The sequence below is a fragment of the Blastomyces gilchristii genome (genome assembly GCF_000003855.2).
Source record: "Blastomyces gilchristii SLH14081 genomic scaffold supercont1.20, whole genome shotgun sequence".
Taxonomy (NCBI): domain Eukaryota; kingdom Fungi; phylum Ascomycota; class Eurotiomycetes; order Onygenales; family Ajellomycetaceae; genus Blastomyces; species Blastomyces gilchristii.
In genome coordinates, this window is record NW_003101663.1 from 388,144 (window position 1) to 403,684 (window position 15,541).

The following is a 15,541-nucleotide window of genomic DNA, read 5'->3' on the forward strand; positions in this document are numbered from 1 at the left end:
AGGAAATAGCCTACGGAGTAATAAAAGTTGATAATGATTTCATGTGGAGACATCGACGGCAGTTTCCGACGAACTAAGCTGCTACTTTAAAGAAAAATACACTGATGATATAAACCACCCTAATTAATTGACGCCATACCGGATGAAAAAACCTCATTTCAAATAACAAAACCATGAGCTTAACATAATCAACGACCAATTTCCCTCCGAAGCCTTCCCTCGACTGTGGTCGGCGGGGCTTCAGGCCAGTTACCAACAGCATCATCAACCTCTTCAAGGAAGCTAGCACTATTATGGATGCAAGTGGCCCCCAGAACAACACGGACGCCAGGGGAACTCGCATTGACCTGCGCCACCATCTTGGCTTCTTCGTACGTTGCTCCTCCAACCATGAATACGATTATATCCTGAGGTTTGTCCCGAGTGTGTCCGCCTCCTTCGAGGAAGGGGTATTGGAGCTCCTTCAGGCGGCCTTTGATGAGATTCTGGAGAGTGGACTCTAATCGCGGAGAGTGCTGGGTGTATACATTCTCGACACCCTTAAGTGGTTTAAACCGGTCGCGAGCGCCAGAGAGAAAAGATGCGGACTCGAATAGATCTGAGAATCCACCAGCAACTGGAGGTGCTTGGAGTGAGTGATGGTACGCTAATAGCTTTGGGATAATATTAATTCTATGCGGCGACACGTCCCCCGCGGCTGTAAGTAGGTCGATCAAAACTGGCAACGCATTCGAAGGCTGTTTTTCATAACGGATCGCATATAATGCGACTAGGCGGATTTTATTATCCGCTGTGACTGATGGAGATTGAATCAACCGTTGTAGTGACTTTGATGGTCAGTATACTATTATCTCATATGCCTGCTAGATCGTTTTGGGTACGGGATAGAGAACCAACCTTAAGATCATTCGCGTGGTTATCGTTACAGGCTAAGCTCTGTTCGAGTTCGCTCACATCCAGCAAGCTATTCTCACCTACTTTTCTGCTCAATTCGCTAACTAGTGTCACATGTTTGCTGACATTGCCCGAGAGCTTTCGGAATTCGGGGTAGTCCTCCACAAATCGCTTCATATCCGCAATAGACTCTATACTCATAGTGCTTTTTGTTCGAGATTGGTATTGTTCGACGTATTCCTTAATATTCCCGCCCAAGTCGCCGAAATTCTGGTACATATTCTTCTTGAAAAAGGGATCCTGATCTTGGGATATCACAATTTCCTTAAGTTCCGGTCTGATGTCTGGAACATTGCTCAAATCAACCCTTCCATTATCAATGCCAAGGAGCTCATGGACCATGGCTTGATAGGTCCACTGGTTTAGTAGTGGTGTGATAGGGTCGTCCCGACGGTCGAGTATCAGCAGGATGGGGGGCGTATCTGTTTTTTGGAAATTGAACAGTTGCTCCTCTTGAGTGAGCTGATATCGGACTTCAGTGGCAAGCTTCTTAGTTATGAGGCTGTTTTTCTCGTACCGAATCAAGGGGTTCTTCTTTAAGGACAATAAAAGTGCGATAACTCCCTCCGTCGCTCGCTGGAGAGCGTCTGAATTCCAGATATCTGGACTCTGGCTCCATATCCTTTGCTTCGGGTACCCCATACCCAAAGAGCAAAGGTCGGGGTTGATCACGGAGAAATCGGCAAAATACTCCTGCACGGCCTTAACAACCTCATGACCATCTGCTTCTGCCAGCCTCTCCAGTGACGATTTGCGGACAACGTTGCTGAAGTAGAGGTAGTACTCGCCATACTTGGGTTCCCGTAATTCATCAATAATAAACTGTATGGAATCAGGAGAGGGGCGAACGAAGCACAGGCATCGCAGGTGTCGCATCTTCTCGCGACTCTGGTTGTCGAGGCGGTCGATCAAGTAGACCTCATGGTTCAGGAGAGCGGACTGGGTCATGGCAGTGGAGACGATGGGTACCTAGGAAGGTTGTTAGCCCTGCCAGTCATTGTAGTTAGAAGGTCGCGTCTCCCACGGTCTCACTATCAAGCAATAATATCTTCATCTTAGCGGTGGAAGATCCGGTCGCAGATGAGTCCCCGACGGAGACCATCTTCGAGATGTAGCCGGACACAGCAGAGACGACATCCATTGCGACAGCGTGATTATCGAACGAACCGACACAGGGAAATCTGCGAAAGGCTTAATAGCGAGGTTTAAGCCCCTCCCGTAGTACGTCGAGCAATTCGTTCTACTGGTCAGGCAAGGTGTTAATGTGCAATGTCAGTCCAAAAGCATGTTGATGCTGTTTGATGCCGCTGTCGTCACTGTCTGGTTTAGCCAAGCATGACTAAGGAATGTATCACGTGAACATATTGCCCGTCAAAAGTTCCAGAAGGGGAAATGGATTCACTCCTGAATTCATCTCCCAAACTTCATTTGTACGGCGTAGCAGATTGGCAAATCATTATGGCGCGACGTTATTCCTTTTTATCACAGGAGCTCTACACTTGCAGCAAGCTAGGGTACAGACCGCGGAGGCCACTTGAACATAGCTCCCCCAATCCTGTCCGCCCAAAAAATATGCGCAGAACCAACGTATTTTGTCACGAATAAGCTGGAGTATACCCAGGTCTCCTTTTACTCGAGATAGTATCTGACTTTCATCGTTGTTGCTTTCGCATTAACGGCCGGCCCATATATATAAGCACCATGAGATAAATAAATTGACGTAGCAGAAGATTTCTAATATCGTCCAAACAAAAGCAGTTCACTCATTCTCTTTTTAGATATCTAACCAATTGGCCAAAATAATTGGATAATATGGATATCGCCCGCTACACGCACTGGCTAACCGCTGGCCTACCACTAGCAGTATCGGCCCTGCAACAAAAAACAAAGGTGAATATAATCTCAGAAACCACATTTGAGGTACTCTCGTCTCTGGAAAAATAATCCTTACTATTTCCCAGCATCATCTTTCAAAGCCACAATCCTGTTCAATATCACCTTATCCTCAGTACTATCACTATCGAGCGCAAAATACGCAACCCGCATCCCCTGGAAGCGGACTGTTTCGGGATGAACAATCGACCCATCTGCACCGACTCCTCCTGCGCCACTGATGTCATACTCTTCCGTCTCATGCTTTTCCGGGTTAGAGAGCTTCTCGCCTTCCTTAGCAGGCCAAGGTGCGCGACTTTTAACTTCAGGGAACCCAATATCGATCATGGCATCGCGGTAGATCTCCATAGAGTTGGAATTGATATCTGCTAGGAAGCCGTCCGGGTGGCTCTTGGGATCTTCGGAGTTGAACAATCGATTGATGACGCGAACCTCAGCTTTTATAGGGCTGGAATGCTCGGGGGAGAGAGCGACCCAGTGTATGAATCTGCAGATATTGTTAGAATTAAATATTGTGGTGCTCTTTTGCGTAAATTTATTTTGGGTTACTAGCCACACAGCAATACACGGCGTTTACTGGAATATCAAAATTTGTGGACGGGGATGGATTACGTTTTGGGTTTCTTAGGAGCGGATCCCTCTTCCGGTTTCTCATATTTCGCGTGAACACAGGTTACTAGCCCAGTTTCTGGATCCTTCTCAAAGGACATTGCCGTAATTGGGTAAGGCACTTTCATAAGACCAACGGTTTTCCCAGGGGCTAGTCGGAAGTAGTCCGCCGAATCAACTTCTCTAAAATCAGTTCTCTCGATATAAACTGTCCGCGTAAACGGGACCTTGTGAACCTAAATAACTGCTGTCAGAATGTGAAACTTGCCATACGCGAACCGTAGTCTTCTTTTTTTCTTTTCTTTTCTTTTCTTTTTTTTTCTTTTTTTTTCTTTTTTTTTCAAAAATTTGCGGAACGGGTTCAACGTACTCCAAACGCGGGATCTTTCGAATAAGGAAGTTCGACCATTTCAAGGTAATCTTCAGGGAGATCATCGATGATAACTTTGAGCGGTTCCATGACGACCATCAATCGTGGAACGGTCGTCTCGAGATACCTTCTCACTGATTGTTCAAAGCGATGTACTTGGATATTTGTCTTGGCTTTGGTCACTCCAAGCTCGTTCACAAACGAGAGAATGGCTCCGGGAGGCACACCCCGACGACGTAGACCAACGAGGGTATACAAGCGAGGATCATCGTATCCTCCAACGTGTCCTCCATCGATAAGCTTCATAATGTCCCGTTTGGAAAGAATCGTTCCCGTAACATTGAGGCGGCCGTATCTGTAAATATTGTTAGAAGAAGTGGTTAATTCCGAAAAGAATATGAGGAGACTAACTCTCTTTGCATTGGTCTGTATACTTCCAACTTGTCGCAAAGCCACTCGTAAGAAACTCGGGACTGCTCGAATTCCGTTGTGCATAAGGAGTGAGTAACGCCCTCAAAGCTATCACAGAGACAGTGAGTAAAATCGTAAGTAGGGTATATTCTCCATTTATCTCCAGTTCGGAAATGATGTCTTTCCTTGTCGTCGATGACACGATATGCAAAGAGATCCCACATTTGGGGGTTGCCATCTTTGAGGTCCTGCTTCATACGCAAAGCAGCTTCTCCAGCCGCGTATTTGCCATCACGCATTGCTCGGAATTCCGTCAGCGATTCCTCAATAGGACGAGTCCGATGCGCACAGGCAAATCGAGGTTTACCTTCCCCCTCTCCTCCGCCTCGCTGTGCTTGGATTTCGGCCTCTTTTTCAATTATTAGAATGCATTACCTATCAAAGGGCAGTTATGTGTAAGAAAAGGACTTACTGTTGCAGTGACAAACATATGCGCCATCCCGTCTGATTAGGTCCTCCGCCAGCTCATAGAGGCGATCAAAATTGTCACTGGAATATGTGACCTTGACTGGTGAGAAACCCAGCCACCGGACAATATCTTCAATCGCAATAAAATATTTTTCCTCTTCGCTCTTAGGGTTCGTATCATCAAATCGAAGATAGCAGTCTCCTCCATAGAATCGCGCGAAACCAAAATTGATCGCAATGGCTTTTGAGTGTCCGATGTGAAGGTAGCCATTTGGCTCGGGTGGGAAACGTGTTACAACTTTCTTAACATACTCAGAACCGATTGGCCTTTCATTATAGACGTCGGCAAGGAATCCAGTCTTAAACATTGAGTCTGGATCTTCATTGAAAGCTATGGCAGCTGGCTTCTTCGCCTTTGGCGGGGTAGGGCCCTTGGGCGGTTTAGGCGCCTTGGGAGCTTTTTCTTTTCGCGGTTTTTGAGCATTTGCCGGTGCCTTAGTGCGATCAGGAAGGTCGACCGGAGTGTCCATGTTTTCTAGCTTTTGTTTGTCGGTCATGATGCTCCGTTTTGGCGACTGTGCAGTAGAACTGGAAGTGTTAGCAATGGGAAGCACTCAACTACTTGGCCGGTTTACCAGGCCTAGCAACACTATTCACATTAATAGAATAAGAAACAGTCATACCCTGTAGTTAATATTAATATATTAGTTACTAATCTGAGTGCGGAGAGTGTAAATGTTGTGAAGGCGGGGGAAGTTCTATTAGGACGTGGATGTTGGAGGGACAAAGCAAGCAAAAATAGTGGGCTAGGGCAATCACTTCCTTATCGATAAGAGATGACTCAGGGGCCGGCTGGCGATAGTCACAAAATTAGTATAAAAAATACGAAATTCTCCGGGAATATCAGCGATAGGATATATATTCTAGATTTTTTTGTAGTTAATAAAAAAGCGCAATATATACTTCACATACAGGAAATGGAGGGAAGTAGTAATAAATATAGGATCTGAGCTTGGGAGAGAAGTATAAATCACGTGATCGCATACCTCTGCTGTCAGGACTCCGGAAAAACTAACATCCGGGCATAAATTCAAGCTCCAAACACCTCTTTTGCAGAGGTTGAGAAAAAAACAAAACATCCTTTTTTGTCTTCCTACCCCCTTAGTATCTGCTTGCTGAGCCTGGAAATTCCTATACCTGTTACCAAATTACCGAATTAGTCCGGCTTCATCGTGCATCGGTCCAGTTCTCAGACTCAGCTCTCCGTTCACCAGCCGGACCTAGTTCCATTCCCAGCCCAACCACTCCCTATACCCTATACCACCTCTTCCTGACCTCCTATTTTCAACTTTACTTATTGCATAGAGTCTTGTCGTTCTTGTTTGTATTGTTACGTCTTTTTGTGCGTCTATACCATTCCAGTCGTGGCGGAGTTGGCTTATCTCGTTTCCTTTTTTTGTTCCATTTCCTCAAACCTGGGGAGGTTCTCTATAAAGAAGCCATTACAATCTGATTACAATCCCACAAGGGCACGGGGTATGTTCCAGTTATAGTATTGCATCTGTTCTGGACTAATATATTCCCCTCCGCCCTTTCAATATACTAGTCGACCTGTGGGTGTCACCGCACAATTCTGTCACCTACCACGGTCAACAGCCAGACGGGCTGGGAAAACAACCAACTCATCCCCAGGGAGATCTTCAAAAGCATCATTTGCATAGAGTGTTCGTCTGTTCAATAATCTACATGATGGCTGGCATGGCATTGTCCCCCCTTTCATGGGCATCTCGAATTAGCTCACGATCACCCTATCATTTTCGGGAGTCGGCATCTACTCTTTGTGGTCTTGCAGGAGCAAAGAGCGTGCATTCACTCTTGATTTGTGCATCAATCCGGAATTATTGTTCATCGCCGCTATCTCCTGGACCCATCTTCTCCAGGGGTTCTAGATATCCCCAAAGGTCAGTTTAAGCTCTTCTGGAGCGTTTCATGGACTATTTCCTTTGTATGCATATGGCGCTTGGTGCTTTTGTTCCATAATTTATCTAATATGAGCGTTGCTAGAAAATGCTCGACCCTTGTTTCAACACCAATGAATCGTAACCAAGTAGTTCCGTTAAGTTGGACATCGTCGGGGCGAAGACTTCTGAGCACAGAGCCGCCGTCAGGTAGAGGGAACGACGACAAAAATCAAGACAACACGTAAGTAACCTTCATGATTTTTCACGAGCTTCCTTTTGAATTACTGTGCATGCCCTTGTGCCTACGTGATTGTTCTGACTACACCACTCGATGTTTTGACAATACGGTTGACCGTAGTTTTTTTTTTTTTTTTTTTTTTTTTTTTAAAAAAAAAAAAAAGCTTCAAATATCATGTCCTATACTGGCGACATCAAATATCGGGGAATTAACTTCAAAAATTGTAGCCCGACATCGAAAACTGCTCGCCTACTCTCCCGGATTCCCCTCCCAGTTCACGAAAACATCTATACGATCCCCAATATTCTGACGTTCTCCCGCCTAGCAGCTGCACCCGTAATTGGGTATTGCATCCTGCATTGGTATGACATAGCGGCGCTTTCACTTTTTGCCTATGCCTCTGTCACGGATCTTGTGGATGGCTACATTGCTAGAAAGTTTAACCAGCAAACTGTGGTTGGGACTGTCATTGATCCGATGGCAGATAAAGCTCTCATGACAATAGGGGTTATCTGCCTTGCCCTCAAATCAGCTATACCCGGTATTCATTCCACAGCTCCCGTCTTTCAAGGGAGTTTCTACGTATCAAGCCAATAGAGAGGAAGGAAACACTAACATGAAAATTGAACAATCACAGTCTGGCTAGCCGGCCTCATTCTCGCACGCGATGTCGGACTAGCTATTTCCGCTATCTACTACAGATGGATCTCGCTTCCACCGCCCAAAACAATGGCGCGATACTGGGATTTCTCCCTGCCGTCGGCCGAGGTGAAGCCGACTGCGGTATCAAAAGCGAACACTGCGCTACAGTTGCTGCTTGTTGGGTCTGCCATGGCAATGCCGGTCGTACCAGAGGCGATCTCATCGGCCTGGAGTTTGCATGAAGGAATGACCGGTTTACAGTTAAGTCGTCCATCTCGTTATTTCCCATATTGTCAATGTTGGAGAATATGACTGCAGATTTTTTTATTTTTATTTTTATTTTTATTTTCCTTTCTGCAATCGTTCCTCCTCCCTTTTTTTCATTTCCTTCCTTTGGTATATTCCCCTTTGTTGTTGCCATTTGGTTTTCTTTTGGTGAGAAACGATTTGGAAAACCCGCTATAAATTGGCTATCCAGAAGGAAACAAGCACATACGACCATAGGGAGTGGAAAGCAGGGCTTCCCGTCCGCTCAGCCGTACTTAAGCCACTCGCCGGCCGGTTAGTAGTTGGGTGGGTGACCACCAGCGAATCCCGGCTGTTGTATGTTTTTTTATATGTCTAGATTTATGTTTTTGAACTTTATTCACTTCCGCCATCTTTTCATTTCCCCCTTATCTATTTCCTTGTCCACATCATTTTGGTTTCGTGGCTTGTTATTCCTCATTATTGCTTCGGTGGTGGGTGAACTCTCGGTCACGTGCCATGGATTTTTGCTCGCCTGCCTGCCACAGCCTTTTTTTCCCTACCAATTCGTCCAACGATTCGAATAACTTCGGTGCTATTTAAAGAATAAAATAATATCCATTTGGAAACTAACGAACTATTTTCTTACAAACAGATACATTGTCGCCGGTACCACCGTCTGGTCAGGGGCCAGCTACATCTACTCTAAAGATGCTGTCAAGATCCTCACCGCGGAGGAGATTGAAAAGAGAGCAGAATTGAAGAGGAATAGTGAGGAGGATACGAGCAACAAGAATGAGAAGGACTAAATGTCAGCCGGAAGGTTGGGCAGACGTGCGGATATGTGTCCCGTCCCATTTACTTCCCTTTTCACTATGCTGGGGCCAAGCGAGGGCAAGGGATAATTTTGGCTAGATACTCATATAAATAAATACGTTGTATGTATAGTTATTTGAATTTCATTATAATACTGTAATATCTACGTGTTTGGTTGTGATGCACTTGTATATCATTGTATACTTGTCCTATGTTTTGCCAGGTGCAGGATAGGTGTGGGCCGCAATATATATATGGAGTTCTCCTCTCCGACAGGAGCAGCCAGCTAACGCCCAAGAAACTGGCAATAATCTCTCACATATTATTTTATATACCAGCCCGAAGTTATAAACGATAGGGATTAAAAGTAATGGTCAAAATAAAATAATAAATATACTTTTCCAACGCCATCCATATCTTCCATCGGGTAAATAGCAGAGAAATAAGCCGCCAGAAAACTACATCACGCCAAATGTATGAAGGGGGAATCCCAGATTTGGCGCCCTCTATGCACCCAAAGACATACATATATGCAAAAGATCTTCAAAAAGAGGTATACCATAATATGCATCCGTCCACATAAGAAGCTAAGTACCAAACGCCCCGAGACAGAGTGGGGAAAACTTCCATAGCTCGGATAGAAGGAAATGACGCAAGGGAAATAGCGTTTTGTACATGTACACGAATAAAATACAGGGATATATATATAGGAAAATCCTCCCGAGACACGATAGACAGGATCATATCGAAGACGCAACCCTAGTTGCTTCATCAGGTACATTCAAATCTTCTCCAGCTTTCAATTGAGGATCTTCCCGAATCTGGCCGGTCGTATTTTTACGAACGTATACCAACAGCTTCAATGCTGCAACAGGTGTCATCCCTTCAATCCTGCGGGCCATACCTATACTCTCCGGCCGGACCCTCTCTAGCGCCGCCCTCTCCTCAGTGCTCAAGCCAGTGATTAGTGAATAGTTCATATCCGGCGGCAGTAAAAGAGCCTCATCCTTTTCGAAGCTGCGCGCCCTAGCTTCGTGCATTGTTACGTACGGTGCATAGCGGCCCTCGATGGAGACGCGGTATTTTATCTCCGGCGGGAATGAAGAGGTTGTATATGCCTTTCCACCCTTTGACGATGGTGGCTCGATGTGAGGGATGATATCGTCGATAGAGACGTCTCGTAGGCGGAGTAGATCAAAGGCTGAGCGGGGGTTGTGGTCGCAGTGAACGGCGAAACCTTTGCGTGCCCATAGGGTCGATGGGAATTTGGTGTTCTCGAGTAGTGTTTGTAATTCTGTGACCTGTTCCTGGACTTGGCTGAAGTGTTCCCAGCGCTTATCACCGACGACTCCAACCTCTCGACCGCGGGCGGTGAGGCGTAGATCTGCATTATCGGAGCGGGTGGAGATGCGATACTCACTCCGCGAGGTGAACATTCGGTAGGGCTCAGAGACGCCCTTTGTGATGAGGTCATCGATCATGATGCCGATGAAGCTATCCGAGCGGGAAAGAGTGAATGGAGGCTTTCCCTTAGACGCTAAGCCGGCGTTGATACCAGCTAAAACACCCTGTCCTGCAGCTTCTTCGTAGCCCGTAGTGCCATTGACCTGGCCCGCGAGATAGAGGCCGCTGATTAGTTTAGTTTCTAGTGTTGGTCGTAGCGAGCGTGGATCGACGTAGTCATATTCTACTCCGTAACCAGCCTGGAGCATATGGACATTTTCTAGCCCGGCAACCGTTCGAAGCATAGCAAGTTGCGCATCGGCGGGGATTGTCATCGAGATGCCATTTGGGTAGATAACTTCATTTGGTTCAAAGCCCTCGGGCTCCAGCCAGATCATATGTCGCTGTTTGTCTTTGAATCGGATGATTTTGGACTCGAGGGATGGACAGTATCGAGGACCTTTCACCGTCTCGCGAATGTGGATGGATTTGTCAAGGTTGTCCCTGACAATCTGATGCGCGGCCTCATTGGTATAGGTAGACCAGCAAGGGAGCTGGTCCTCATCATTGACATCTACTCTCTTGTTTAGATACGAAAATGGAACGGGTGGAGAGTCTCCTGGTTGGACTTGTAAGTTCGAGAAGTCGATCGTCTTCTTGTCAAGTCGGGGAGGTGTTCCTGTCTTTAGTCGACCAAGCTTGAATCCGGCCTCACGCAAGGACTTGCTTAATCCAAATGTGGCTGCTTCCCCCATACGGCCTGAGGGGAAGGATTCAAGCCCAATATGTATCTCTCCGCCGAGGAATGTGCCTGTTGTAATAATCACACGTCCAGTCGGTATCACCTCGCCAGACTCCAGTCGTACACCGACAATTTTCCCTTGAGACCCCTCAGGTGAGTGATCCTTTGAAACAACAATGTCCCCCACTTTGCCCTCAACAATGCTTAACCCGGGCGTATTGCTCAATTCTTCCAACATATTTTTCTGATACAACACACGGTCGATCTGGGCTCTGGGACCCCAGACAGCCTCGCCCTTGGACCTGTTCAATATCCGAAATTGGATCCCAGCCTTATCAGTAACCTTGCCTGCCACTCCATCTAGCGCATCGATCTCCCGTATCATGGTCCCTTTGCCGATTCCGCCGATACTGGGATTGCACGAGCATACGCCGATGTTCGAGCGAGAGGGCGTTACGAGGGCGGTTCGGGCTCCCAAGCGGGCAGCAGCAGCGCATGCTTCTGAACCAGCATGGCCGCCTCCGATGACAACAACATCGTAAGGTCTAGAAGGCAGCTATATTTTAGTATATTTCGCACAATCCACCGCCGGGATATCACTGGGGGAACTGACTGGGCATCTGAGTTCACAGTCGCAAATGTTCTGACACTTCGAGAGGGTCGTGGACGAGAAACACAGGCCCAGCGGAGTGCTGTAAATGGCCGTGTTCTCAAATACATCGTAACAGTCCAGCAGAAATAAATCCAGATACACTGCCAGAAACCTGATCCATCAGCGCAACCTCGGTGTAAATCAAAAAAGTGTAGTAGCACGTGATTTATATTAGTTGATTTCTGTAGCATCCGCCCTAGTGGCGTTGCCGTAGCGACCGCTCCGCCTACACGTGATCTCATATGTAATATATATATAGCTAGCTCTTCCTACACGAATACAATGAATTAACCATCCCACAGGTTATAGCCCGGATAGCACATTTTTACAAAGAATTACATTTTTTTTACTTTTGTTTAAAAACACCTGTGTAAGCATTGAATGTGTTTATCTCAGATAGAAGAATTCTTTTATTACATTTATATTGTATATTTCAAGTGTATCTGCTTAACTGGCAATTGAAATAGCAGAACTCTATAGTATAATATAACATGTTTTTTTTTTTTTCAATTTCTTCATTCAATTCTTCTTTGACTGATGAGTGGTATGTCTACATCACAGAGTGATAAAAGAAGAACTTTATATTTATATTCTCACACTCAGATATCTATTAACAAAGAATCAGAGAAAATAGATACTATACTATATATAGAAGTCACAGAAGAGATTATGAAGTCATCTGTAAACAGTAGAGCAGACTATGAATCAGATAATAATATTTCAAGCTTATAAGCAATGTATACAGAAGTATAACACATAAGTATCATATCTAGAATAAGTTTAAATAATATAATATCAATGATATTTAATAATCTGATAGTATTCTGTATAAGAATAAGTGCTCACAGGTGATTATTCAGGTGTTTACAGCTTGACATAATATGTACTATTAACTACTAGAAGTATTCACAGTAGAAAGATAAAATATAGAGATTAAATGTATAATAGTATTCAAGCTGAGTTATAAATAGTATTTGTAAACTTCAGTCTATATAGTTATATATAGTCAAGAGCTGCTAGCTCTATTAATTATATAAGAAATAGAAATAAAGATAAAGAATCTGTGAGAAGCAGAATTTCTTATATATTTCTCTCTCTCTAAGACTTTGTTTACAAAGTCTTTCACTGAGTGACTTCATAGAATCAGCTCAGTACTGTAGTAATACTTACTAAAAACTTCATATTTATAAAAATCTTAGTGAGGAAAAATCTCTTATTACTGTAAAGAGAAAAGAGTCTATCACTCAGTTTCTTATTCTATAAGATTCTTTATAATCTACAGATTCTTCTCTAACTATCATACAGATCTATCTCATATCTTTTATATAGAAGAGTTTCAGTTAACTCTCAATTATTTTCATAAGATTCTTATATAATTATTACACAGATTTATCTTACAAATAAATTACTCTCTATAAGATTATTCTTATTAAAGAGAAGTATTCACAAGTTAATCTTTTACTTATTCTTATAAATCATTATTCTTTAACACTGTAGAATTGTGAGAAATTTTTCATTCTTTCATTAACTCTGTAAAATTATAGAATTAAGATATTCATAGTCTGTAATCACTCTTTATAATTATATAGAAAGATTCAGATCTGTAATTTATAATCACTCTTATTTACTAAAGTAATCTAACTATTCTATGAAATCACTTACAGTGTAAGTAAATCTCTTTAAAGTAGTAGTAGTGCCCTGGTGGCTGAATGGTTAATGCAGCCACCTGATAGCACCTTGGCGTGGGAAATCAAGGCGCGTGGGTTCGAAACCCGCAGGGGATACATTAAATCCAGAACTCAAGCACCTCAGGTTTCTAATAAATACAGAGGTGTATAAATCACTTCAATGAATCACTCTATATTCCTGGGCTGAGAAGTTATTATTGTATGTATTTAATTGTCACTTCTTTGTATTTTTCTATATTCTTGTTATTTTAGCATGGTCTCAACACCTGTATTTCCTCCTGTATAATCAACACTTAATCTGTATTTAACATCATACAAGGACTCATCATAAGCTCCGCTTGCATATGAGTATAATGAAAGAATAATAATAATAATAATAATAATCTTTAAAGTAGTATAAATATCTCAGATCTGTCTGTAAAATCTTATCTTCTTTTCTCTTTTTCTATAACAGCTCTTATTCTTATAAACTGTGAGTATTTTTATTCATCTGTAAAGTGTTTTTACTCAGATAATAGAGAGAGAGTGTTTCTGATAATATTCATATATTAATTCAAGAACTTCTTAAGAATAAAAATTTTTTCAATTTCAATATCTTTATAAATAATGTCTGACTGCTGTTAAGCTTCTTATAAGCATTCTCACAACTTCTCTGATTACTTTTTACTAACTGATAAAGTAGAGATACTGCTGCTTATAATTATATCTTTACTTCTCTCAGCTCTGTCATCACATCTGATCTTCAGATCAGTGATTAACTTCATATCTCTCTCAGATCAGTCTCTGACTTTAAGTAGTATAGTTCTTCTCTTTGCTATAAGTCTTCTTATAAGTAATTTCTTACAGATTCTAGCTAATAGTTCTTATAAAGCTCTCAGTGTTATCAGTGTCTTCTGTAACTCTATAAGTCTATAATCATCTTCTCTCTGCCTGTATAATCTCTGATCAGATATATATAAATATATCTAGATTTCTCATCAATGATTCTCATACTGCAGCACATTTTCACAATTTTATTATTAATAAGAGATGAGTTCTCAGATACTCATAAAATCTGAATAATTAAGATAATATAAATATTATGAATTTGTAATAAGAGTTAATCTGAGCAGATGAGCTCTCTCTTCATATTTTAATTATTTTCAGACTGAATACTTCAGTATAACTGAGAGAGTAAATACAGCTTTATAAGAAATATCTAATTATATATATAGACAGTCAGTTCTCAAGACTGTGTTATAACTGTATACACTCTGATATTCAGCTTCTCTGAAGTCTGTGCATTTCTGACAGTCTTTATATCAAATATAATAATTATCTGTACTGCAGATATAATACTCTCTGCTTCTTTAAAAAGAGAAATTAATAGTTATGAGAGAATTAAGTGTCATAGATATTAAGAGTATAAGTATAGATTTTCTTTATTTTTTCTTTATTAATCTCTAAATTATGTTCACAGCTCTGTTTGTTTTCTGTTTTTTAACTTTAATAAGAATATGATTTCTTCTTTTCTTATATACACTGCAGACTGTTCATCTCAGTAGAAACTTATTATTTTATAGACTAGAATTTATAAATAACAGTGTTAATATCTTTATTATAATCAGATTCTTAGCAAAGACTGTATTATTCTGACTTATTAGAATTCACAGTATAAAAGTCATGTCTTAGCTTCTACAGATGTTTTATCTGCTTAGATAATTCTTAAGTGAACTCATTTATCTTATCAGAATACTCTTATCACTGAATCTTGAATCAGAGCTTGTAATCTTACTTCTCTAAGTTAATAATTTCTTTGATCTGATATTCTCTTTCACTCTCTAGTACTTTATAAATAGAGTGATGAGTTACAGAGTTCTCTTCTGAGAATTTCTTATATTTATAAAGTAAAGAGATATGAAAAATATTATATATCTATAACTCAGATGACAGTTTCAATCTATAGAACTGTAAACTAACTTTCTTTATAATCTTATAAGACTCTGTCTGTAAGAGATTCAGCTTCTTATTAAATCTCTACATAATAATATTTTCTAGACTCAGTCAGTCTCTATCATCTTTTTTAAAACTCTTTGTAATATGCTTGAAGTTATAGTATCTCTTCTGATACTCTTAAGTCTTTCTCAAGAATTCATGAGCTTTCTTCTGAATCTTCTGAATTCTCTCAGTCTGTTCATAGATATTATCACACTTTATAGTATACTCTTACAGATTCATTAAGATTATCTGCAGATAAGTCTCAGTAAGTATCTCAAAGAGAGTTTTATCTATACTAACATGCTTTGAGTTATTATATATAAATTTTATAAATGATAATCAATGCATTCAGTTATTCTGATTGTAATTGACAAAGTATTACAAATATTATTTTAATATACTTATCAGATATTCTATTTAATTATCTATCT

The 15,541-nt window shown here is 41.8% G+C and overlaps 4 protein-coding genes, 1 non-coding gene and 1 pseudogene across 8 annotated transcripts; 3 read left to right on the forward strand and 3 right to left on the reverse strand.

Annotated features, from left to right (window-relative positions):
- Positions 1-188: 188 nt before the first annotated feature.
- Positions 189-2,095, reverse strand: BDBG_07718 (vacuolar protein sorting-associated protein 45; the record flags this gene model as incomplete). Its single annotated transcript, XM_002621833.1, has 3 exons — positions 189-827; positions 898-1,923; positions 1,979-2,095. 3 exons carry the CDS (start codon positions 2,093-2,095, stop codon positions 189-191), a joined length of 1,782 nt encoding a protein of 593 aa, XP_002621879.1.
- Positions 2,096-2,318: 223 nt separating this feature from the next.
- On the reverse strand, positions 2,319-5,680 carry BDBG_07719. Of its 2 annotated transcripts, none has more exons than XM_002621834.2 (6): positions 5,389-5,680; positions 4,710-5,280; positions 4,238-4,646; positions 3,827-4,181; positions 3,460-3,692; positions 2,319-3,334 (listed from the first exon to the last, which is right to left on the reverse strand). In XM_002621834.2, exons 2-6 carry the CDS (start codon positions 5,260-5,262, stop codon positions 2,905-2,907), a joined length of 1,980 nt encoding a protein of 659 aa, XP_002621880.1. In that variant the 5' UTR covers positions 5,263-5,280; positions 5,389-5,680; the 3' UTR covers positions 2,319-2,904. The 2 variants fall into 2 exon arrangements, with proteins under 2 accessions (XP_002621880.1, XP_031580347.1); XM_031723222.1 differs by having other exon boundaries at positions 2,402-3,334; positions 4,710-5,293; positions 5,389-5,659.
- BDBG_07720 lies at positions 5,650-9,018 on the forward strand. 2 transcript variants are annotated; one of them, XM_031723223.1, is made up of 6 exons: positions 5,650-6,107; positions 6,312-6,666; positions 6,770-6,907; positions 7,132-7,445; positions 7,542-7,806; positions 8,448-8,923. In XM_031723223.1, the coding sequence occupies exons 2-6, from the start codon at positions 6,452-6,454 to the stop codon at positions 8,599-8,601; spliced, it is 1,086 nt and encodes a 361-aa protein (XP_031580348.1). In that variant the 5' UTR covers positions 5,650-6,107; positions 6,312-6,451; the 3' UTR covers positions 8,602-8,923. The 2 variants fall into 2 exon arrangements, with proteins under 2 accessions (XP_031580348.1, XP_002621881.2); XM_002621835.2 differs by having other exon boundaries at positions 5,650-6,666; positions 8,448-9,018.
- On the forward strand, positions 8,041-8,156 carry BDBG_17664. Its single transcript, XR_004198604.1, has one exon. It is a non-coding gene; the product is annotated as a 5S ribosomal RNA (ribosomal RNA).
- BDBG_07721 (tRNA uridine 5-carboxymethylaminomethyl modification enzyme GidA) lies at positions 8,730-11,589 on the reverse strand. Its single transcript, XM_002621836.2, has 2 exons — positions 11,407-11,589; positions 8,730-11,338 (listed from the first exon to the last, which is right to left on the reverse strand). The coding sequence occupies exons 1-2, from the start codon at positions 11,511-11,513 to the stop codon at positions 9,349-9,351; spliced, it is 2,097 nt and encodes a 698-aa protein (XP_002621882.1). The 5' UTR covers positions 11,514-11,589; the 3' UTR covers positions 8,730-9,348.
- A 1,549-nt stretch (positions 11,590-13,138) lies between these two features.
- Positions 13,139-13,229, forward strand: BDBG_17665 (annotated as a pseudogene). Its single transcript has one exon. The product of its transcript is annotated as a tRNA-OTHER (tRNA).
- The last annotated feature ends 2,312 nt before the right edge of the window (positions 13,230-15,541 follow it).

What these genes read in the sequence shown, in the direction of transcription:
- BDBG_07719 (XM_002621834.2), bottom strand. Translation starts at nt 5,262, where the DNA reads ATGACCGACAAACAAAAGCTAGAAAACATGGACACTCCGGTCGACCTT. An exon ending in CGAAAGATCCCGCGTTTGGA is followed by an intron (nt 3,693 to 3,826) that starts GTACGTTGAACC and finishes GCAGTTATTTAG; the next exon opens with GTTCACAAGGTCCCGTTTAC. An exon ending in GCTCCTAAGAAACCCAAAAC is followed by an intron (nt 3,335 to 3,459) that starts GTAATCCATCCC and finishes CAATATCTGCAG; the next exon opens with ATTCATACACTGGGTCGCTC.
- BDBG_07720 (XM_002621835.2), top strand. Translation starts at nt 6,452, where the DNA reads ATGATGGCTGGCATGGCATTGTCCCCCCTTTCATGGGCATCTCGAATT. An exon ending in GGTTCTAGATATCCCCAAAG is followed by an intron (nt 6,667 to 6,769) that starts GTCAGTTTAAGC and finishes GAGCGTTGCTAG; the next exon opens with AAAATGCTCGACCCTTGTTT. An exon ending in GACAAAAATCAAGACAACAC is followed by an intron (nt 6,908 to 7,131) that starts GTAAGTAACCTT and finishes CAAAAATTGTAG; the next exon opens with CCCGACATCGAAAACTGCTC.
- BDBG_07721 (XM_002621836.2), bottom strand. Translation starts at nt 11,513, where the DNA reads ATGTATTTGAGAACACGGCCATTTACAGCACTCCGCTGGGCCTGTGTT. An exon ending in ACTGTGAACTCAGATGCCCA is followed by an intron (nt 11,339 to 11,406) that starts GTCAGTTCCCCC and finishes GCTGCCTTCTAG; the next exon opens with ACCTTACGATGTTGTTGTCA.